Below are 23723 nucleotides of genomic sequence, written 5' to 3'. Positions count from 1 at the left end.
GAGTTTTTGAACAACATCTTTTTGATCTTTGACTCCTAGCACTGTTTAATTTTCATGTCGTTCCAAAATACCTTAATTACATGTTACTGATTCATCTGTGCTGCATTATGGTTTTGTGGTTTTTATGGTTTTTTTGGTTTTGTAGTAACCAAATTGTACTGTTTTGTTTAATCATGCTGATGGAAAGCACTCTGGTCTTCTTTTATGTTGCTGTAAAGTCCTCTATTAATAAATTTTGATTGATTGATTGATTGATCTTTATTTCTAAAAGAACCATTTTACAGCCATTTACATTCCCAGTTTTGCTTCGCAGAAGAGCATGCAATGGCTGTGAGAAACCGTGAAAATAAAAATAATTAAAAACAAGTACAGATATGATGAAGAAGAAACTAACAGATAGTAATCCATTGTTCTTAACATGCTATTGAAACTTATTATGTCCTTGGATTTAAAAAAAATGGTAAAAGAGGAAAAGAAAGCAACCAAACAGTTAAATAATTCCAAATTTCAAATTGTTGTTTTCAAGAAAATATCAAACAAACTCATGGTTTATGAGCTATTCTTCTGGTATATTCTCTGTTATGTACATATTTTCAACTCTTAAAAACAAGTCAGTCTTTTCTAGTCTTACCAAATGTGTAATAGTTGGTAATGTGGCGTCAATTTCTGCTCATTTTTGTAATAATTATGCTCTTTTGATAACAGGTCAAGTAAAAAAAACAAACAAACTGGTGTCTAAGGCAACTATTTTAGAAATATTCTTCTCACATGTAACTGACCTCTTCCCCAGATGCTTTTATTTTATCTCCACTGCCAAACACAATAAAAAAAAGCCTGCAGGTCTTATCCTTTTTCATTTTTTTGTGTCTGTTTCCACCTCTCCCACCAGTTTACATAACGCAGGAATGCCAGAGCAGTCGGTCCAGGTTGTTTTGGGTGTGTGAGTCTGCAGATTGAAGCCCACAATGTGGCCACAGTTACACATCTCCACTGTGGGCAAACTCTTGGATCGTGGATCTGGCGCTCACAGATGCGAGTGTTTCCTTCCCCCCCTCCTCCTTTTAATCGGAGGTTCGTGTCAGGTCACGTCCCGGTGCCGTCCCGGGCCGCGCCTGCTGCGGCGTTCGTGCACACGAATGCGCCTTTTCGGTGGCGATTTCCCCCGAATCTTCGCAAGAGCCCACAATCAAAACAAATCGACCACGCGTGCTTTTCCCGCAGCAATGACGTCACGTGGGCCCTCCCCCTTCTCCCCGCAAGTGAAGTGAAAACAGTGAAGGAAGGAAAAGCGCTCGTGTCAGCCGCCATACGCGCGTTTGATGCGTAAAATACGCGGCGGGGGAGCGAGGGGGCACGTTAATCTGGCGTTTCTCGTGTGTTTTTGCGGCACATTTTCGGGAGGTTTTTTTGTGTGTGTGTGTGTGTGGAGGGGGGACAGCTGACTGGAGCGATGAGGGGAGAGGCGGAAGTGAAGTCACTTGACAGACCGTCCATGTTATTATTGTTATTTTGGTAGCTCCTGTGATGAGACGGGCTGGGGAGCCGCTGGTCTCCGAGACAACGAGCGCAACCGCAGGCCGCCCCGGACCGACACCACCCTCACCGCCGCTGACCCGGAGACAGGAGCCTCGCTGGCGGCTGGGGAGGGCGGGAGGGAGGGTGTGAAGACCCAGCTTTCGGCTCGGCTCCTTCCACTCCCCGACCGACCAAAAATAAAACGGCGACAAAAGCAATAATCGGCTGGTGTCTGCGCGGTGAGTGAGCGAAGGGACGAGCCGCCGCAGACATGAACGGGATCACCAAGGGCCGGTTCGAGGTAATGACCGAGGGAGTGGACCGGCAACGGTTAAAACTGTTTGTTTCTAGTAGACGTGGGAGTCGTGGGCTTGTATAAGCAAACTGTATGCGTGTGTTTGTGTGTGTTTGTATGTGTGCGTTCGTGCGCTCTGCTCCTAATTTTACATGCAGTCAAGAGCTGAGGCGTTTTTTGTTGGTCAAGGATAATCCGAAATCCTGTTGTTGTCCTGCCGCACCAGTAGACAGCGACAACATGGAGCTCAGGACTGCGGGACAGGAGGAGGGCTGTGGCTGAGCATAGTCAATATATCAGGGCCGAGGCTGGCTGCCACTGTCGCCTGAGGTTACAGGCTTTCAGGGGAGGAGGAGGAGGAGGGGATGCAGATGGAGAGTAATGTTGTAAACACAAGCATTTGTAGCAGGGTTCTATTCATTTGGCTGGAAGAACCCTCCTGACACCTCCAGTGATACCTGACAGGTGCCACAGGAGCTTTTGGTATCTCCTTCACCACTCTCTGTCCTTTTGTGTTCAAGGAATAGGCAGCGGCACAGTTCATAATGTCAGATAACTCCATATTTCCATCATGTTTGGATAGGCATATGCACGTCAGCTCTCTTGTCTGATGCAAAAGTAGCAAATCATACAAGTTTTGAGCAATTTCAAGTGTTTGTAGTTGTATTTATGAGTAAAGAATGACAGCAAGAGTGGTATAAATGAGCTTATAATGGAGGTAATGTGAGAAACTCCATATTTCCATTATAAAAAAATGGTAAACAAACACCTTTTCATGAATGCAAACTCTTTTGTCTTATGTAAAATGAGCAAATATGAGCAACTTCAAATGTTTGTAGTTGTATTTATGAGTGAATAATGTCAAAAAAAGTGGTACAAATGAGCTTATAATGGAGGCAATGTAACAAACTTACTATTTCCATGATATTTTTGCGCAAAAGTGGGAAACATACACCCCTTCATGCATGTCAGCTCTTTTTTCTGGTGTAGACGTAGCAAATATTACCAATTTTGAGCAATTTTAAGTGTTTCTAGTTGTATTTATGAGTAAATAATATCGGCAAAAGCGCTAAAAATGAGCTTATAATGGATGCAATGTAAGAAACTGCATATTTCCATTATATTTTTACTTGGAAGTAGGAAACATACACACTTTCATGAATGCCAGCGCTTTAGTCTGAAGTAAAAGTAGCAAATATTCAAAGTTTTGAGCAATTTGAAGTGATTCTAGTTGTATTTAGGAGTAAATATTGGAGGAAAAAGTGGTCAAAACTAGCTTATAATGGAGGCAATGTGAGAGACTCCATTTTTCCGTTGTAATTTTGGCAGGAAAGTGGCAATCACACGACTGTTCATGCATGTCGGGTTATTTGTTTTATGTAAAACTAGCCAATATTTCAACTTTCAAGCAGTGTGAGTTTTTTTATAGTTGCATTCATAAGTAACTAATGCGGTGTCAGCAAAAGCATCGACAATGAGCTTATAATGGAGGCAATGTAAGTGACTCCATATTTCCATGGTAATTTTTGCAGGTGGTAAACAGACGTCTTTTTTTGCATGTCAGCTCATTTGTTGTATGTAAAAGTAGCAGATGATTCTAGTTTCATGCTATTTGAATGGTAAAATGTAGTAAATAATGTCAGAAAAAGTAGTAAAAATGAGCATATGATGCAAGTGACACCTGATGCACGTGTGCAGTGGCATAATTTCATTCATAATCTTGTTTTTATAAGAGCCCATTGTGATTGTATCGTCTTTCTCAGTAATGACAGTTGTCATATCAGTGTTGCAGGGTAGAAAGTAGTAATATGTGGGCTCTATTAGGTACCTCAGACCTGCACTGAAGTCCAATATTTGCAGTTTTACAGATCCATAGTTCAGTTATGCATAATATCTGTGCTATAATAGTCACCATGTCCTCCTGTGTCTGCTTTTTCCTCATGCCTGCCTCTCATTCAACCTCATCCAACTGGTTCCTCGACCCTCCAGATGTGAGCATCTCGGATATTACTCAAAACATCGTTGAGATTCCTTTCAGGGTTGGACTTGATGCTACTTGACTCTCCGCAGTCAGGTGTTCGCCGTAGTACGACCGTCTACGTGCGAGTGAGTCAGAGCAGAAGGTGTTAGCGGTGCTGATGTGTGTGTTGCCATGTCGGTGGATTTCTCAACAGCGCCCTAAGCCTCTTAGATGAAAACCAGTGTATGGTGGAAACAAAGCTGGTGTGTGTCACACTGAGAGGAAGGGAGGAGATGAGGACTTGTAGCCTGAGATGATGCTTCACAATCAACACCTGCCACGAGCGCCTTGTAGTTGTTGCATGGCAGGCCCGAAATTGAACGCGTGACCCAGATCTAATTTCCTCCTAGCTGCTTTAATGTGGCAAAGCAACTGAGCCGTGCCAGTTGATAAAACAGGTTTGCGTGAGTTGTACACTGTCTAGGAATAGGAAGAGTGTGACAACGGGGAGGAGCTCCCTGCTTGGGAATGCTGCTCTTCTGGCAGTGGGAACGAGGGCAGCAGAATGTTGAGGTGATAACTTTAAGGAGACGGGCATACCAGTGGGGCTTTGATGGCATCGTAATTCAAACAGAGAGTCCGTGCTTTTCCTCGACTTAGATGACGTGTCAAATGTCATCAGTGGTTTTTGATGACTAAATCCATTTGGACCAACGAATGGATCGCTTGTTTCAGCAGTGAGCTCAGATTTGTGAAGCTAAATTTAATCGCTCGCAGTGAGTCTGGAGGGAACCAAACTAGATCTCATTACACAAAATAAGTTAAATCGTGTTTACAAGCTCAAACCACGTGGAAATGTGTTTTTCTGGGTTTCATCCTGGTCTGTCTCTGTTGCTGGTGTCTGTTGAAGGAGAGGTCAAAGGTGGCTGATGTGTTACAGAGGCGCTTTGGAATTAAAATTAGTCCGAAATCCTAAATCAGAGCAAATGTCCTGACAGCGGACAAGTTAAGTTCTGTTCCTACGATTCGGTACAATACACTTTACTCAGTGGACACAGCCGAGAGTGTGATAATGCATTATTCAATACAAGTGTGTGTGCGGGGACCAGTGATGGAGAAAGGTTTAACTATATCCTCGAGCTATTATTGGATATAGCTAATCAATAGGTTCCAGATCGGATTCACAACCGCTTTCCTGGCTGGTGCTGTTACCTGAGCAGAGATGATAAATTTCAAACCAGCCTGGTTAATGTTTTGCACGTCCTCGACTGAACCAGCTCCCTCTCTATTGTCTTTTTACCTCGCTTACCCTTTACGTCCTCGCCTCCCCTCCTTCCACTCTGATTGTAATGACTTTTATGCGTGTTTTTCCAGATGATGTTGCGCAATTTCTTTGTTTGCCTTTTGTCTCCTCTTCTCGATTCTCCTGCCTGCTCTATCGAGGAGGTTGCATCCGTCGTGGAGCTGGAATCAACCTCCCCTCGCTCCCCCTTTTTTTTTTGTGCCGTCACATTTTTTCGGTGCTTGAAACAGCGGGAGTCCCCCCCTTCTCATTAGATACAGTTTCTGACTCTTTGAGGATACAAGTGCATCGCTGGCAGGATGCGTGTCTGCAGAGGCACAGCGAATGTGGGTGTTTGCCGTAATTTAAATTCATGGCTGAATACGGCCCACCTGATCTAGAATGTTCTGCCTCTGTTCTTCACACACAGAGGTCTGACTTGAGTCACCTGCCAGTGTGTAAGTGTGTGTTACTGCGTGTGTGTGTGTGTGTGTGTGTGTGTGTGTGTTGTGTGTCCCACTCAGCAGATGGCCAGACATCCAGTGAGTAGACTAATTGAGATAAGCATGCCAACAAGCTGACCAGGCTAACAGAATTATAAGCTTGTAAAGGAGGGGACATGGGAAACCAAACGCAGCTCTGCCGTGTTTATTAGCATAGCATAAGGAAGTGATAGCTTCATTTCTCAGCAGCGACAGTAAACACAGAGCAAGGGGCTGTTTTTGCTGCATACGTTGTGAGTTAGGGCTGTGAAATAATGTCAGCTTGGTTTGGTTCTGTTTGCCGTAGTGATCCTGAGCCGGTGATGGATCTTTCTGCCTCGCTGCTGCCTCCCAAACACACTCACTGTTTGCTGTTTATCTTGTGTCTCGGCAGGTGTTCTCAAACAGCGATGAAGCCCCCATTAACAAGAAGCTCCCCAAAGAGCTTCTTCTTAGGTAAGACTCATAATGCAGAAGCTCCATCATCCATAAACACATAACACAACATACCAGCAGGGAGAAGGGCTTAGGTCGGGGTTACTCATTAGCTGAAGCAGCCTTGAACTGTATGTGTTTGTGTAGTCGCTAGTTGTGTGTTTTTGTATGGTGTATGTCAGCCGCTAGACTGAAATGAGGCTCTGTTAACTGTGTGACCTACAGACCAATATTTTGTCCCACAGCAGCTGCACATGACCCAGAAATCTGACATCACACTCACCCGTGTTCATCCTCCACACTGATTTATACGTGGATCTTCTTCTCCAGTGTGTGTTTGCTTGTATGTTGGAAAAAGGGGATGCACCTCCTGCACACACCTCTGCTGACACACAGTGGGTGTTTGTGTGTCTGTGTGTGAAACACTCCTGGGCCTATGCAAACTGTATGTCTGTGTATGTGGGCTATAAATAGCTTGTCTTAGCTGGTGGGGAATTCCGCAGTGCTGTGCTCTTCTGCTGCTCCATCTGCACTCTACAGAGACCCACCAGTTTACCCATTATAACCAGCAGGCTTTCACTGGTGGACAGAAAAACACACACGCATGCACTTGCCGGCTACAGCACATGACCTACTGTCACATGTGTCATGTTGAGAGAGTTACACAACATGAGCAGTGACTGAAAGTCATTGTGAAGGCAGTAAATCTTGTTTTTAGACCATGGAAAGTGGGTTGACAGGAGCTTTTTTTGATTTTGTTTTCGAAGCATTTTATTAAATCCTGCCACTAAATTACAAAATGAGGTACGCTATGTTGCCTCTTCAGGACTGTATGTGGATTTTTAAACATGGAAAAATCAAGAATCACATGTGTTAGATGCTAAATTCACCTGTGGACTCACTGGGACCAATCTATTAAGTTCCTACGTCAGACTGATTGGTTCCAGATTTTTTTAAATCTCTTTAGATCTTAATAGTAAAAGTATTTCAACTTCCTTTCATTATTTAATAATCTGGCTGACTTTTGTGATTAGTTATTTTGTCTGTATAATACAGAAGGTGGTTGTTTTATTCAACCAAAAGTCAAAAACCTAAAGATATAGACATAAGATAAGTACTGAATCCTCTTGTTTGAGAAGCTGAAACCAGAGAATATTTACCACTTCTGCTTAAAAGATTGCTTAATTGACTTTTTAATTATGAAAATAGCTGATAATTATGTGATTAATTAATCAACTCGCCAATAAAAGAGGCCAACACAGTCTGAAAGGTTCAAAGGAGAGACTCCATCTTCGTATCAGCTCAAAGATAGCCTAGCCGCGCTAGACCCATGTTCTAAAGGCACAAGGGTCTAGGGTCGCTCGACAGGGAGGGAGGCGGGCTAAAAGGTCGCTAAAAGGTCAAATCACTCTGCAGCAATTGGGTAGGTATACAACCAATCAGCACAACGAAAAGGCTGACGGAGTTCCTAGAGCGCTGGCGGATTGTGGCGAAGTCCCATTAGCTTCCCAACCAGCGGAGCCAACTGGTATATTAAGGATTTGCCATATCCCGTCGGCATAAGTCCAAATACGTCTTTCTTCTCAATGAAACACTTCAGTGCCGTCCTTTGTTTATCTTTCAAGTTGAATTTTAGCTTCAAATCTTTAAGGGCTGTGGCCAAAGCCGAGTCGAAAGATAACTGTTTATTGTGCGCCGGTTGTTTCTGTCAGAATCGTCACGCCTCTGTCGTCACTTAGTTACGCCCGCCTTCTGACTCTACACTTCATGGTGATTGGTCCGGCCAGTTTTAGGAGAATCCAGCCTCGAGCCTTATGGAGGGTAACTAGACCCACCCTGGCAGAGAATTAAATTCGTTGCCGTGGGTTGTCTAGCGTGGCTAGGCTAGCTTAAAGATATAGTAACTGCGTTGAGGAATTGCTTTGTTTTATTTTAAGGTGTCACTAGTGAGAAAACTGACTTTCTTCTATTCTAAAATGATATGAGAAAGTTCAGCAAAGTTCTTGTAGTGCTTTCAGCTGAAAGTTTTTTTATTTAGTTCTTCTTTTGAAGATTTTCTTCCATCCATTATGTCCAAACATTCTTAAAACATTTCCTGAACATTACATCAGGAATGTAAAGCCTTTGTTATCATGTTATCAAGATATAACACGTGTTGCAGGTGAAATGTTCCGTCTTTGTCAGCACATCACATTACAGTAACGTTCTATATAAAACGTAGTGTCGTGTGATGCCTTGATAACATCTAAAAAACATGTTTTAAATGTGAGCTTGTTTTCTGACAATATCCTCCAAGCATCCTGTGATAAAACAGTATGTCTTCGTTAGCTTTTGACTGAATACGACCATTATTTGAAATGACAATGATTGCTAAGATGAACATTAGATTTTCCTTTAAACGCTATTAAAACTTGTTAACTAGTGTTGCACTGTTGTAGCTGGGTGAGGAACAGGACTGTTACTTGATTACTATATTAATTTGATTAATTAGTGTTCTCATTAGCATTACAGCTTACACACGTGGACAAAATTGTTGGTACCCCTCAGTTAAAGAAGGAAAAACCCACAATTCTCACTGAAATCACTTGAAACTCACAAAAGTAACAATAAATAAAAATTTATTGAAAATTAAATAATCAAAAACAGCCATTACTTTTGAATTGTTGATTAACATAATTATTTAAAAAAACAAACTAATGAAACAGGCCTGGACAAAAATGATGGTACCTCTATAAAAGATTGAAAACTATTTGACCAGAGTGACATGATTAACTCAGGTGTGTCATTTAATTGACATCACAGGTGTTTCCAAACTCATAATCAGTCAGTCTGCCTATTTAAAGGGAGACAAGTAGTCACCCTGCTGTTTGGTGAAAAGGTGTGTACCACACTGAACATGGACAACAGAAAGCGAAGGAGAGAATTGTCCCAGGACATCCGAAAAAAAATTATAGACAAACATCTTAAAGGTAAAGGCTATAAGACCATCTCTAAACAGCTTGAAGTTCCTGTGACAACAGTGGCTTCTTATTATTCAGAAGTTCAAGACCCACGGGACAGTAGCCAACCTCCCTGGACGTGGCCGCAAGAGGAAAATTGATGAGAAATTGAAGAGACGGATCGTTCGAATTGTATCCAAAGAGCCCAGAGCAACCTCCAAAGAAATTAAAGGTGAACTCCAAGGCCAAGGTACATCAGTGTCAGATCGCACCATTCGTCGTTGTTTGAGCCAAAGTGGACTTCATGGGAGACGACCAAGGAGGACACCACTGCTGAAAAAAACTCATAAAAAAGCGAGACTGGAATTTGCAAAAATGCATGTTGACAAGCCACAAAGCTTCTGGGAGAATGTCCTTTGGACAGATGAGACCAAACTGGAGCTTTTTGGTAAGGCACATCAACTCTATGTTCATAGACTCAAAAACCAAGCATACGAAGAAAAGAACACTGTCCCTACGGTGAAACATGGAGGAGGCTCAGTAATGTTTTGGGGCTGCTTTGCTGCATCTGGCACAGGGTGTCTTGAAAGTGTGCAAGGTACGATGAAATCTGAAGACTATCAAGGCATTCTGGAGAGAAATGTGCTGCCTAGTGTCAGAAAGCTTGGTCTCAGTCGCAGGTCATGGGTCTTCCAACAGGACAACGATCCAAAACACACAGCCAAAAACACCCAAGAATGGCTGAGAGAAAAGCGTTGGACTATTCTAAAGTGGCCTTCTATGAGCCCAGATCTGAATCCCATTGAACATATGTGGAAGGAGCTGAAACATGCCATTTGGAGAAGACACCCATCAAACCTGAGACAACTGGAGCTGTTTGCTCATGAGGAGTGGGCCAAAATACCTGTTGACAGCTGCAGAACGCTCATTGACAAATACAGAAATCGTTTAATTGCAGTGATTGCCTCAAAAGGTTGTGCAACAAAATATTAAGTTATGGGTACCATCATTTTTGTCCAGCCCTATTTCATTAGTTTGTTTTTTTAAATAATTATGTTAATCAACAATTCAAAAGTGATGGCTGATTTTGATTATTTAATTTTCAATAATTTTTTATTTATTGTTACTTTTGTGAGTTTCAAGTGATTTCAGTGAGAATTGTGGGTTTTTCCTTCTTTAACTGAGGGGTACCAACAATTTTGTCCACGTGTGTATGTTCCACACATCACTGTGAGCAAACCAGATTGCTCCACTGGTTTTTTCGCTTTGCTGCCTCCCAGCCGGTTCATTGTAAACAGCTGTTATCTGAGCCGGTGCAGTGACGACGTTAACTGTGAGAACTCAGCCCTGATCTACAAGAACCTCGTCTGTCAGAAAAGGCCTCGGAGAGAGTTCAGGGTCCTCCTTACCGGGAAGCACTGACTCAGCAGCCTCCCAACCAACACCCAAATTCATGTCTGACTTGTTACTATGGCAACCAGCCCCAGACTCTTGGTGGCGGCTCGACTCCGTTTTGTCTGGCCATGCTCAAAGGGGCCGCATGTACATTTTTGACAACAAATGGGACTATGCCCTGTTAATATCCTTTTATGTACCTTGTCTGGAAAAAGGCACACCCAGGCAGGATGTGACAGAGCAATTACTAATAAGCTATTAACTTATTTTTATGTGTGTGTGTGTGAGTTCAGAAGCAGCATTCTTGTGTGTAGTAAACTGAAAAACATGCATCACACATGATGCTGTTGCTCTGAATTCTCTTCCTTCCTGTTGTCTTGATACATTCATCTGTTTTAATCAATCTCTCCTCCTTTGCAAAGTTAGATTCCTTCACAATTTATATTTTTAATACCAATTACAAATGTCAAATCCCTAAACAGGACTCGACAAATCAGACTGAGTTATTGCTTCTCTGAGAGCACGATTAACTGAATACTTCTGCCGTTGGTAAAAGGCCCCTCTCTCATACTCATGGAAAGTCAGATTGTATTTGATTAAAACGGACGGCCAATCAATGATCAGCGTCATGGCCATTAACCAGTTATTAGACGGGGAGATCGATGAGCAGCGGCTTTGATTGGTCGGTTTTTCTGGTGGCATGCGACGGCACCGTGCACTGTGCACGTGTCGCATGTGTGAATGTGATTGTATGCATGCACTCCCCTGACACAAGACTCTACTATAGATTAAACAGACTTGTCCCTACATGCCCTGACCCAACACACCCTTTGTCTGCGTCTATATGAAGGAAACAATGGCCAGCTCCTGTTTCTGAGGGTTAAAAGGACATTCAGACCCCAGCTGGACTCAAAGCTTTGGCACCATGACAGTTCTCTGAATACCTAAAACTTTCTATAGATTGCTCCATTTTGAGTCACTCCTATGACTCCTATGGCCGAGAAATGAGAGGATGTGCACGTATTCAGTATGCGTGCCCTCCTGTACGCGCATATATGTTTGTCCGTCTGTCCCGGCCTGTCTGTGGCCTTGCCTGTCTGAGTGCCAGAGATTACTCATTGGCAGATTAATGGATTGAGCTGACCCAGTAGCCTGCTGCATGCAGCCCTTTGTGGCCGACCGGCCTCCAGCTCAAACGCTGCCTGTGTGTGGGGCTCTCCTGCTCCCGACCAAATACAGGGGATTGTTCTGTTCTCCACAACATATAGTCACTAACACGAAAGGAAAAAACAAACATAAAAATGTACTTGGAAACACAGCTCTTTGTCTGACACAAACTCACACTCCTTTTTGTGTCCCCTTCCAGAATATTCTCCTATCTAGACGTGGTGACCCTCTGTAGGTGTGCCCAGGTATCCAAGGTAAGCGCCTCCCTCTCTGCACTGCCAAAAAGTATGTGGTGTGATGAATTTAAAACCAGTTTCGATTCCTGAATTCTATAGAAATGTCTATAATACAGTGCCCTCTACTGGTTTTGTGTAAGTGTCCCTCTGCCTTGCTATAGTGCACTGCAGCTGAAAGCCATTTATGAATGAGGTGTCTGTGATCATAGAAGGTCTTGGCGTGTGAATGCAGAGCTGTAATGGCAGCTTTTCTTACAGCGGCTATAGTGGGTTTCTATAGGGAAAATGCATTTTTTGCACCTGTGACTAAACATGTTCTGTTTCTGTGATAAATGTAAGTAGTCTAAGTTGTTTTTAATGATAGAGTAGTTTATCTGTTGTCTGTTTAGCTTCATGCAGGTACTGAGTTTGCCTTAGGTTCAAGTAATTGATGATTTTCCTGATTAATCAGTTGTTCTGACTTGTGTTTTAGAAAACACTCAAAGCTTATCATTTCCTAGAGGCAGAGCTTTTGTCTTCAAGTATTTCTTTCTGACTCACTGTCCAGATTATAACTCATATTAGAGTGTAAAGAGACAGAAAATGGACACAGTTGGAGCTGCGTAATAATATTGGCAAAAACTGACATTGCAGTAGTTCTGTTTTGTGCGACGTTGTAAATTTTCACTTATTCTACAATGACTGGGGTGCTTTTGTACTAGAGTGCATCTGCAGTGAAAAATAACATTTGGAACATTTCTCACAAGGTGTTTAACTGACGAAGCTAACTGAAATAGTTTTTTTTTGTTTGAATTGCATTCATTCCTATGTGACCTCGCACTCGTTATACAGAGCTTTGTGGGCCTGATTCAAAAGGTCAAAGAAATTAGTCATATAGTGGCAAGACACAGCTGACAAAGTACCTGTTTTTGTTCGACATCGTCCTGTCTGTAGCTGTAATATTTCCCCAAAACTGATATGTTGTTTCTTTTTACAAGCAAATCTTGTGTACCTCTCCTGTTCCTCAAACATTTTGCTGTTTACATTTGGAGGATGTCAACAAACTGTGTCTTATGAATGAAAAGAAACAACTCAGTGTATCCGAGAAGCCTCTAAATTGGAATAAATGATGTTCTATCAGACAGAGTTCTCTTAATTGAGAACCATGTGAGTTTAGTTGTTGCCAAAAAAGGTGTAGCTTGATGTTTGAGTAGAGTTCAGTCTTTCACTGTGCACCTCCTGCTATCGGATGCAGAAGAGATAAATTGTGCAACCCTAGTGCATCATTAATCAAGTTTTATCGCGTGTAGTCATAAAAACATCACCATTTACCTCTCCCCTCTTTCAACAAACCTGCCTGTCACCCTCTCAGGCGTGGAACGTCCTGGCCCTAGATGGCAGCAACTGGCAGAAGATCGACTTGTTCAACTTCCAGACAGACATTGAGGTGAGGGGCTTGTTTTCAAGGGAGAGGGAAGTAAAAGGGTGAGGGGTTACAGTGGACAGTGTTGGTGGTTGTGTTCGCTGCTTGTGTGTGTGCGAGTGCTTGTTGAGTAGCATTATCCAGCCCAAGGCTTAGTGCTGGGTCAGTAGGCTTTGGTGCCGACTGTGCCGACGTCACAGCTGATCCTCTGTCCTGTGGCCCAAGTCATGTTACTCTCTCTCTCTCTTCCTCTCAGGGCCGAGTGGTGGAGAACATTTCCAAGCGTTGCGGCGGCTTCCTGAGGCAGCTCAGCCTGAGGGGCTGCCTGAGTGTCGGAGATGCCTCTATGAAGTGAGACTCCTACTGTGTCTCTGACATACACTGATATAATGAACGTGCCTCCGCTTTGACTTTTATCAAAAGTCATCCTCTTCTTGGTTGGATTACTTGCTGTTTTTGTCCCTCGTGTGATTATGTTTAAAGTTTAAGCAGCTTGTATTTCTTCATTCCCAGGGGACTCTGTTCTAGGAACTCTTTTTTTTCATTCCATTTAATCTCACTTTACTGTGTACACACCAAGAAACAAATAAAACAAAGAAGAAAATTAGGAAATTGTTGTATCTCTTGGTACATGGTCTCCCTTAAAGATCTTTATCATGTCTATAAGCAGGGATTTAATGAAGTACAAGCTGTTCTGGGGAGAGCAAAGCTTTTGTCTAACATGTTGTTTTTTTTTAAAAGAAGTGTGCTTTAGCTGTACAGGACCTTCCCAAGGGCCTGTAGATGACTGTGTTAATTGGCTCCTGAGCAACTCCCAGCATCTGACTTCTTATTTATTCAATGAAGCGACTCTTGAGAAATTCCCATTCTCCCTGCTCACCGTTCATCTGTTTCCCAGGACGTTTGCTCAGAACTGCAGAAACATTGAAGTGTTGAACCTGAATGGCTGCACCAAGATCACAGACAGCACCTGCCTCAGCCTCAGCAAGTTTTGCTCCAAGCTCAAGCAACTAGATCTCACCTCCTGTGTGTCCATCAGCAACCACTCCCTTAAAGCCCTCAGGTAGGCACCGCACACGTTGTATCGCCCTGGCCACTTAAGCTAAAAAAGCCTCATATAGAAAGCCCTTTCCCGTCTGTCTCTCACACCTGTACTGTGAATGCTGCTTTTCTTGATGTTTTATAGAAATGATGAATGTATTTATTTGTAACATGTCGTCTGTGTTTTGTTTTTGTCTTGCACATGCTCAGTGATGGCTGCAGAATGCTGGAGATGTTGAACCTGTCGTGGTGTGACCAGATCACACGTGACGGCATCGAGGCCCTCGCTAGAGGCTGCACTGGTTTACGAGCACTGTTCCTCAGAGGCTGTACACAGGTACGGTCATGGGAGTCTCACACACACACACACACACACACACACACACTGTGTTTTTCTATCATTGTTGGGACTTACCATTGACTCCCATTCATATCTAACCCCTAACCCTTACCCTAACCATAAACTTAACCCAGACCAAAACAATGCCTAACCCTAAGGAAATGTTTTTGCACTTTTACTTTTTTCAGTAACAACAACATGGCCACGAAAACACTGTTTAAACTTGTGGGGACCAACATGAGGTCCCCACAAGTGACATTGTTTTCAGTTTTCCTACAGTTGTGGGGACATTTGGTCCCCACAAGTATAGCCAGCACCTGAGCACACACACACACACACACACACACACACACACACTGTTCATTTAGTTTATTTGAGGGCATTATGAGGCATTTTCAAAGAAAGACCTCATCACATTTTAAGAGGAATTTTGACCTGTTCCAAAGTACTTTTATTCAAATGTTTAATGCATTCTTCTTCCTCCTCTTCTTCCTGCTGTTGTTGTTTTTCATTTATGTTGTTTTTTTGAAGATCCAATATAGAATCTAAATTACAAATGAGTATTTCCAGGTTAGAAATAGACTCACATTTGCATTAAAATAGAAAATCTTTGTGTCAAAATTTTTAATAACACAAACTCTAACTCAAAACTTATCATTATGTTTAATGAAAATAGATCTTTTCATCATTCAGCGAGGTATTGCTTGAGACCAGAGAGCTAACTACTAGTAGAACAAAGTGGCTGCATCAGAATCAAAGCAGCTTATTACTCCGCCATGAAACGGCAGAGTTATGTGACGATCTGCGTACCTTTGACCTTCTGTCTGTCTGTCTGTTAGCAACATTACTCAAAAACGGACTAACGGATTTGGGTGAAATTTTCAGAGAAGGTCAGAAATGACACAGGGACCAAGTGATTAGATTTTGGCAGTGATGCAGCTTATAGTCTGGATCCACGGATTTGTTAAAGATTTCTGTATCATTGCGAGATAACGATACGGAGTCACTGTAACTATGAGAAGTGAACACTAAGTCACATGATTGTGATCCTACTACAAACTGTACAAGGAACAGTTGATTGAATTGTGGAGGTATTTCCCAGTCCCATCAATTCCCGCCACCTGCTACATATTTAGGTCACGCGATTTGGTATCCCTATATAACGTACACACACCTGTGCTCAGTGCAAGGTCGTTTAGTTTGTGGTTTCATCTGTATTAATTGGCCACATGCTATAGTGCCGTGATTTCTGTCAAAAGATTTCAGCTGTCGGAAATGATACGACTGAGCAGCCTTGGCGGAGTACCGCGCTCTCTGACTGCTTTTCTTGTTTTTAAAATTAATTTTTCAGCAATCTGATAATTGGAAACATGTTGAATGTTTGATCCGATGTATAGCCAGGCTTATAATCAGATGACTTCTGATTTTTGTTCTTACCAAAGACCAGAATTAAAGCTCACTTCTGCTTGTTAGAGAGTTTGATCATACAATCTTAAAATTAAACAGTTCATAAAGAGTAGACAGGATGAAAACCTCTTCTGATGCGCTGAAATGTGTCTCCTGCTGCCTGAGGAAATTGTTTGCTGCTTTTTACTGTGAACAGGAATCCTTTGATGGAAATAACTGCTCACATGATGATTCAGCTTAGGAAAAACCGAAATGAATTGGTACGCTCAAAACAAGCTTTTTTCAAATTAATAATCAACCGTCACACAGCACTCTTTTTCCTGACCTGACAGAAGAAAAACATGCCCTCTTCCCACCACAGTACATTTTCCATCTCATTGTATTTGACCTTTGTACTGTTTTTTACCTCTTTGGTTTTATTTTTGGTGATGTGGTGGTGTCTTTTGAAGAAAACAACATTTTTGCCAGCCTTTCTGCTCAGTTCTTAGCCATGTCTAGTCTGGAAAAATACCATGAAACCCCCACGAGTTAGCTATAGCTCACTATAGATTAAAACTGGTGAAAAACAGGGAAAATTTGAGTAACGATTCTGTTTGTTGGAGAGCATTTGAAGTTATTCAATCTTAAATTTACGTTCATAAATTGTAGATCTGTGTCTTGATCGCCAACTCTGCATTTTTTCTTTCAACCCAGCTGGACGACGGAGCTTTGAAACACCTTCAGAAACACTGCCCAGAACTCACCACCATCAATATGCAGTCTTGCACAGTAAGACCAACATTTGGCTGTGGGATGGATGGAGGGAGGGAGGGAGAGGCTGAAGACAGTGAGTGAGGGATGAGCCTGTGTGCATCTGTGTTTCTGTAATTTGTTTTGCATGTCTGTTGCCTCCAGCAAATAACAGATGAAGGCCTGGTCAGTCTGTGCCGAGGATGCCACAAGCTGCAGATCCTCTGTGTGTCTGGCTGCAGTAACATCACTGATGCCTCTCTCACTGCACTGGGACTTAACTGTCCCCGACTCAAGTAGGAAACACACACACAGACACCTGTCTCTCAGCAGACAAATAGCTTGCTTCAGTATCTACAAAATATCTTTATGCATGCTTAAAATGTGACAGCTGTCAGCTTCAAAATGGACCAGAATTGTTATATTTATTTTTGTTTTTTTTGAGTAAATTTAACTACCTATAAACACTCAAACTATCAAAATTATGGATGTTTCAGGAATGATTTGGGCATTGGTGTGTGTGTGGCATCCCACTGAGTACTGAAATGAGCTTTAATACTTCATTCTGTGTGTGTTGTCAGGATTCTTGAAGCTGCACGATGCTCCCATGTTACGGACGCAGGGTTCACTGTGCTGGCCAGAGTGAGCTTCATTTTGCTTCCTTCCTTCTGTTTTCCTATCCAGGCCAAGTATCAGTTTCACCTCAATATCTCTTGTGTTCTCACAAAGCATCTGTTTATCTTCACAGAATTGTCATGAGCTTGAAAAAATGGACTTAGAAGAATGTATTTTGGTAAGAGAATTTGTGGCTTCCTTATTTACTCCCAGAATCACACTCACAATTGTCTGGATAGAGGCAGGATTGTAGGACAAGAAGAGATGCGATGGTGTGCGTTAAAGGGTGTTTTTGCTGCCAAGAAGGGAGTGAGCACTCCAGTTACCTCAGCGTTTAAATCACTTTTGACAGAATGCGGAGAAGAAGTGACACAGGAGAAAAATGCGGCATAGTCCTCCAAAGACATGAGAACTGAGCCTCTCAGCTGTCCCCAGACATGTGAGAACAGTGCGTTAATCAAGCTTGTCCTCTCCTCAGGTGACAGATAACACCCTGGTTCAGCTGTCAATCCACTGCCCTCGCCTGCAAGCGCTGGTAAGTGCTGCTGGTTTGTGCCAGCCTCTTTCTCAGCCTGTCTGTATCCCAGCGTGGAGTTTAATCCATCTATCTGTGTGTTTTCATCCCTGCCTCCTGTGTCCTGGACAGTCGTTGTCCCACTGTGAGCTGATCACAGACGACGGTATCAGAGCTCTGAGCAGCAGCACCTGCGGACAAGAGCGCCTCACTGTGGTGGAGCTGGACAACTGCCCCCTCATCACTGACGTGACCCTCGAGCACCTGAAGAGCTGCCATCGTCTGGAGCGCATCGAGCTCTACGACTGTCAGCAAGTCACCAGGGCTGGCATCAAACGTATCAGGGTCAGTGGGCATGATGGAACATTACAAACTGTTTATTATTGTATAGAGTCTGCTCTTGTTGGGGTTAAAAGAGGGAGTTAAAACCTGCGTATCTGCTCTGCCTCTATGTGGAAATTATATAGTTCAAACCTGGAATAAGTGGACATTTTTGCCAAGATTTAGATGAGAAGATCAATACTACTGTCATTTTAGTCCGTTAATTATGACGATACAACCGTGTAGCTCAGCTTTAATTGATTTTATGGATCATCTTGGTGCTTTTTCAACATGTTTAAACATCCTGAATCCTGAGCAAGGCTGGTGTCAAATACATCAGAGTCAGTGGACGTGGTGGAAAATCGCATACCGTTTATGATCATATGGAGTTTTAAATCCCTCATACGTATTCTGCTGCTATGCATAAATTCTGTAGTTGGTTTGACAGTCTTAACAACATTGAGATGGGAAGATTCATACTCCTCTCATACGCATCCCTTAAAAGTGAGAGTATAACTAATTAACTCAACTTTAATTGGCTCTATTGATCATCTCAACTGTTTTTCAATATCCAAATACATTGTTTTTTGCAAAAATGTTCCTATGGATAGAATCCTGACCAGGGCTGCTATCAAACATATTAAGATCAGTGGGCCCGATATGATGCAAAATGACATACTGTTTATGATTATATAGAGTTTAAAATCACCTCATTGTTTTGCTCTTCTGTGGAAAATTCTATAGTTTACATCTGCATTACAGAAATAATTTGTCATTCGAGCAAATATTTAAATGAGAACATTAATACTACTTACAGTTTATGATCATATAGAGATTTAAAACCCACCTATCTGTTCTGCTTTTATGTAGAAATTATATACAGGGTGGGCCATAAGTTTCCATACATAGGAAAAATAAACATTTTATGTTGGACTACTGTTTTTATTTATATAATGTGCTCTATATGATTACCATTGTTTTGAAAACACATATTAATACGTGTTTTCCACTGCTGATGAACTTGAATTAGCACAGTTGAAGTTACGCTTGTAATGGTGTTGGTGAAACGTTCCTGGAGATGATTTATGTGTCGTATCTTCACCTGATACACCGTGGCCTTCGAGTGCCCCCAAAGATAGCATCAAACGCATCTTCTAGGATATCTGAAACATAAAAGCAATAAACATTATACATTTTCCTATGTATGGAAACGTATGGCCCACCCTGTAGTTTAAATCTGCTTTAAGGAAATAATGTGACTTTTTTCTAACATTTATGTGAAAACATCAACACTCATTTGTGTCCACTAAATATGAGGATACAGTTTGTTATCTCACCTTCCATTAATTTAATTGATCTTCTCATCTTTTCTCTCAAAATATATACATAATTTTTTTGCAAAATGTGTCTCAGAATCCTGACCAGGTAGGTATCAAATGTGGACCAGAGTTCATGGTGCTGTGGACAATTGCACACTCTTCAGATCATATAGAGTTTTAAAGTTCACCTATCTGCTCTGTTTCTATCTATAAATTATATGGCTTAAATCTGCTTTAACCCTTCTGTTGTTTTCATTTACGGCCACCAAAAAGTATTGTCTCTTTGTCTGAAAAAAATCCAAAAATTCTGCCAAAAAATTCCCCAAATTTCTGAAGCTTTGCAAAACCTTCAGGAAGAAAATTCAAATAATTCCTTAAAAGTTTCCCTTAACAGTTTTATTTTAAAAAGCCCCCTAAATTTGGCAAGAAAATTCTTGTTAATATTTTCAAAAAATGAGTAAAAATCTTCCCAAAAATTCTAAAAATATCTAAAACGATTACATATATATCAGTAAAACTTCTAATATTTCTTTTAGAATGCTCACAATTTTTTTTTTGTGAATGTTCTTGAAGAAACACTTTAAACCAAAAAATGTTCAAAGATTTCCCCAAAATGTTGAAAATGTGGACATCAGAAGTTTCACTGTGAAAATATTTTTTTCACATTAATTTTAACCCGCAGGACAACACAAGAGTTATATGAGTAATCTAGCATTTTATTTCCAACATTTTGATGAGAAGATCAATAATACACTCATTTGTGTCTGTTAGATGTGAGGATACAGCCGGTAGCTCAACTTTGATTGATTGTGTTGATCTTCTCAGCTTATTTTCAAGAATCCTGTCCATGTCATTTTATTTCTATTTTCTTCTTTGCATTAACACGTGTCTTCCCTACACAGGCCCACCTTCCAGAGATCAAGGTCCATGCCTACTTTGCCCCAGTGACACCTCCTCCCTCTGTACATGGAGGTGGCCAGCGTCTGTGCCGCTGCTGCATCATCCTCTGACAGTGGAGGGCCAGGGGGGGCCACCTCTGTCTACAGGTCCTGCTGCTCTAGATACGGGCTGATGTGGGGGTGGGGGAGGGTGAACTGGGGTAGGCGTAGGGGAGAGGAGGGGCTGGACCCACTCACTGCTCCTGATCACCGATCAATATATGGACCGATCGCCGCTGATCCCTGATCAGTTGAACCCGCCCCTTCTCTCTCCTCTTGCTCGCCGATCAGCGTCGCAGCAGCTCCGGGGGGTTCACAGCGTGGAAGGGTTGGAGGGAAGAACACGGATGGACGGACTTTCTCTCTTTTTCTCTCTCTGTCTCTTCTTTCTCACTGTAAAGACAAAAACAGGTTCTCCACTCCATTCTGACTCCTCTCAACCCCGAGACTCCCCCGCCTGGATGGGTGAGGCTTTGAGGACTGCATCTGGACAGCTGCAGATGGGGAAGGGAGGGGTCTGAACGGTGGAACTACAATGCATCATGTCGAAACTAAATACAGAAAAAAATGATGATATTATCATCTTGGACAACCGCTCACTCTCTGTGGAGTATCATCTCAACCAATCACATGACACCTCTATGTGACCATCCTGTGATTCATTCTGCTTCGACCAATAGACACACAGCGTGGAGGGAGAGGAGAGCTGGGCTGTGGGGGAAATGCAGATGCTCCTGGATATAAACTGTGAAGCTTTGGCACGGCCAGCTCGACTCGACAAGAGCTGGGGAGGGGGAGAAACAGGAAGTGCAGAAATGGGACATGTGACATATTTGTGCATCTGAGAAACTTCTGTTGAGATTTTTGATTCTGTTTGTACAGAGAATGTTTTGCAATGGAAAAAAAAAAAAGAAATTACTCCTACAGCAACTCACTCAAAAATTGGGAAAGGCCAACGAAAAATGTTATTTTTTTTCTCCTTTTTTCAGTGCTTATTGTAATTGTCCATGCCTGTCTATTCAGAGAGGGAGATTTGCTTGTCTTTCTTTTTGAATTGTAAAAGAAAAAAAACTGTTGCTGTTTGACAAAAAAAGGACCTATGATTCAGACCCTCGGTGTCTAAAAGCATTATGTTGACACTGTATGCTGCTGGGATGAGTGGCCTCTCCTGTGTACTGCGTGGTTTTGTTGGCTTGTAGGCCCTGATCCAATCCTGTCAGTAGCCCTGTGCACTAGCTCCTACTTGACCAATTAAGGATTTGTTTACATCCTGGATTAGGTTAGCACCACAGACTAACTTGTTTACATCAGTTGGTGTCCAGTCTCCCTGCTATTCAGAGTCGGTTTCTTCTCTGAATAGTTTAGTAACACTGATACAACTGTGGCATACGCACTGTTTTTAGCTGGACTGTGACGTCCATTATTCAGATTTATTGTTGTGTGTATGTGGATATCAATCAGGGCTAATGTTGATGTAACTTTGCTTCAAAAGTTAGATGGAAATTTACTTAAAGCAGAAATAGAAAGTATGAGACTGTAAGCAAAGGCACCTCAACTTTTTGACAATCACATGAGTTTATATATTTGAAAGTTAATTTAGTGTAGTTTTGTGTAATTGTCAATCTACCGATGATGTAGGATTTAATGAATTGGCTGTCTTCAATATACCACAATAGCTTTAGGCCCCAAATAGCACATGAGGAATTATTTAGAATTAGCGTTTGACGCAGGTCTGAAGAATTGATCCCGAACAAATTCCCACTCATCCAATCCTTCAGAACATTTGTGACAACGGGGAAAGTGACAAGCAGCGACCGGAAAGCCCCAGAACCAGCAGTTTATTTAATTCTATAGACAGTCCTTCCGATCAACAGTGTCCCAGTATTATCTGTCTTGCCGTGCAGGATGTATTGGGCATGAATGCGACCATTTCAAGCACTGAAAATACAACGAAACAAAAGCAGCTTGTAAAATTGTGCTAAACAGGAGACTGACAAGTGCAACGTAGTGCCAAGTGCTCAAAGACTGGGGAGACTGGCAGGACCGTGGATAGGACTGAGACAACAGACGGACAGAAAGATGACGAAAGACGCAGAAGGACTCAGATACATAGCTGACTTGACTGGCTGTGATACTAATGCCCTCTGTTTGACAGCAGTTTTAACAGTTTTATGTTTAAGAAAATAAAGAAATAAATGAAAAAATAAACAAATGAATAAATAAAGGTGACTAATAGTAAATGTGCTTGGTCTCTGCAGTGTGAGATTTTGTGTTATCTGAAAGTCTGTAGATTCAATTTGAAGTTTCAGTTCAAAGCAGTCGGACTTCTCTTTGTTTTTGGTTTTCAGAGATGTTCCACTACTTATACAAAATGCTGCTCCAGTTCACTGAAGCACTGATCCAACTGCAAATACATATGATCTTTTTCTTTTTTTTTTTGATAAATGAAGAATTAAATATAAGGTACAACCATAACACAAAGTATATGAAGTTCATCAAATGTCCTCTTAGTATCCCTGAAGTTCATGATAAATTCTGCAGTTTTGCAAGACTGAAAACTAATTTACGATGATGATAAATGAGACACTTGTAGATGTATTTAAGTTTCGGCCTTCAAAAAATTGTGAGATTTGGTGGAATTGTTTACTTTGTAAAGATAAGCTTCAGCCCAGCTCGAATCTTTTTGTCCTAAAATATTCAAAGAAGTTCTGCAAAGTTGAAGTAAAGTAATTTCTCAGTTCCCAGAATGTTCTATTTAAAGGCAGGATAAAGTTCTCTAAAGACAAAAAATGTTTTCTTCAGACATTTGTGGAATGTTGAGCACATCCTTCCCATTTTTTATACAGCATTGTGGAAATGTTTATACAGGAAATGCAATGTGTTCTCTCAACAACATCCCAGAAAACCATTTCAGAACATTGCAGGCAAAATGTTCTACCTTTGTTAATATGTGACAAACATTTTATAAACAACATTCTGTCATTTGATTCCTTGATAATATTTATTTTTTTGAGAATGTTCTTTCCTTTTTAATTCTCATTTCTTCCTTGTTATCATTTTAGAATGTTGTGTTGCCCTAATTACATGTTCAAAACCTCCTCAGTGTATCGCAGGCAACTATATTAGTTAATATGTCACATTACAGGAACTTGTTATGAAAAACATTGTCATCTGAGGCCTTGATAACATGTCAAAGACATTTTTAGAACGCTGGTTTGAGAACGTTACTCTGTATTTATCATGTGACATTATCTGACAGCATCCTCCAAGCATCTTCTAAATGTTCTAATTAATATGTCCTGTCTTAGTTAACTTTTAACCTCCTAGGGACATTATTTGAAACGGTCTGTGAACATTAGATTAGAAGGTTTTGGTTGAAGCATTATTTTGG

General features: G+C 41.6%; 1 protein-coding gene across 1 annotated transcript; it reads left to right on the top strand.

Moving 5' to 3' along the window:
• The first annotated feature begins 1063 nt into the window (after positions 1-1063).
• On the top strand, positions 1064-22576 carry fbxl2 (F-box and leucine-rich repeat protein 2). The gene is made up of 14 exons (XM_051956132.1): positions 1064-1816; positions 5929-5990; positions 11670-11724; positions 13058-13132; positions 13365-13459; positions 14007-14171; positions 14360-14486; positions 16590-16664; positions 16791-16921; positions 17207-17267; positions 17374-17418; positions 17719-17775; positions 17887-18099; positions 20297-22576. The coding sequence occupies exons 1-14, from the start codon at positions 1787-1789 to the stop codon at positions 20402-20404; spliced, it is 1299 nt and encodes a 432-aa protein (XP_051812092.1). The 5' UTR covers positions 1064-1786; the 3' UTR covers positions 20405-22576.
• Positions 22577-23723: the final 1147 nt, after the last annotated feature.

The sequence above is a fragment of the Acanthochromis polyacanthus genome, chromosome 11 (assembly GCF_021347895.1).
Source record: "Acanthochromis polyacanthus isolate Apoly-LR-REF ecotype Palm Island chromosome 11, KAUST_Apoly_ChrSc, whole genome shotgun sequence".
NCBI classification, from domain to species: Eukaryota; Metazoa; Chordata; class Actinopteri; family Pomacentridae; genus Acanthochromis; species Acanthochromis polyacanthus.
The sequence above is the reverse complement of the archived record's forward strand: the minus strand, read 5'-3'. Positions and strand labels throughout refer to the sequence as shown.

Excerpts from the sequence above, each read along its gene's own strand:
- fbxl2 (XM_051956132.1), top strand. The coding sequence starts at position 1,787 with ATGAACGGGATCACCAAGGGCCGGTTCGAG. Across the intron at positions 14,172-14,359 it reads CACTCCCTTAAAGCCCTCAG|TGATGGCTGCAGAATGCTGG; the intron begins GTAGGCACCGCA and ends GCACATGCTCAG. Across the intron at positions 17,419-17,718 it reads ACTTAGAAGAATGTATTTTG|GTGACAGATAACACCCTGGT; the intron begins GTAAGAGAATTT and ends TCCTCTCCTCAG.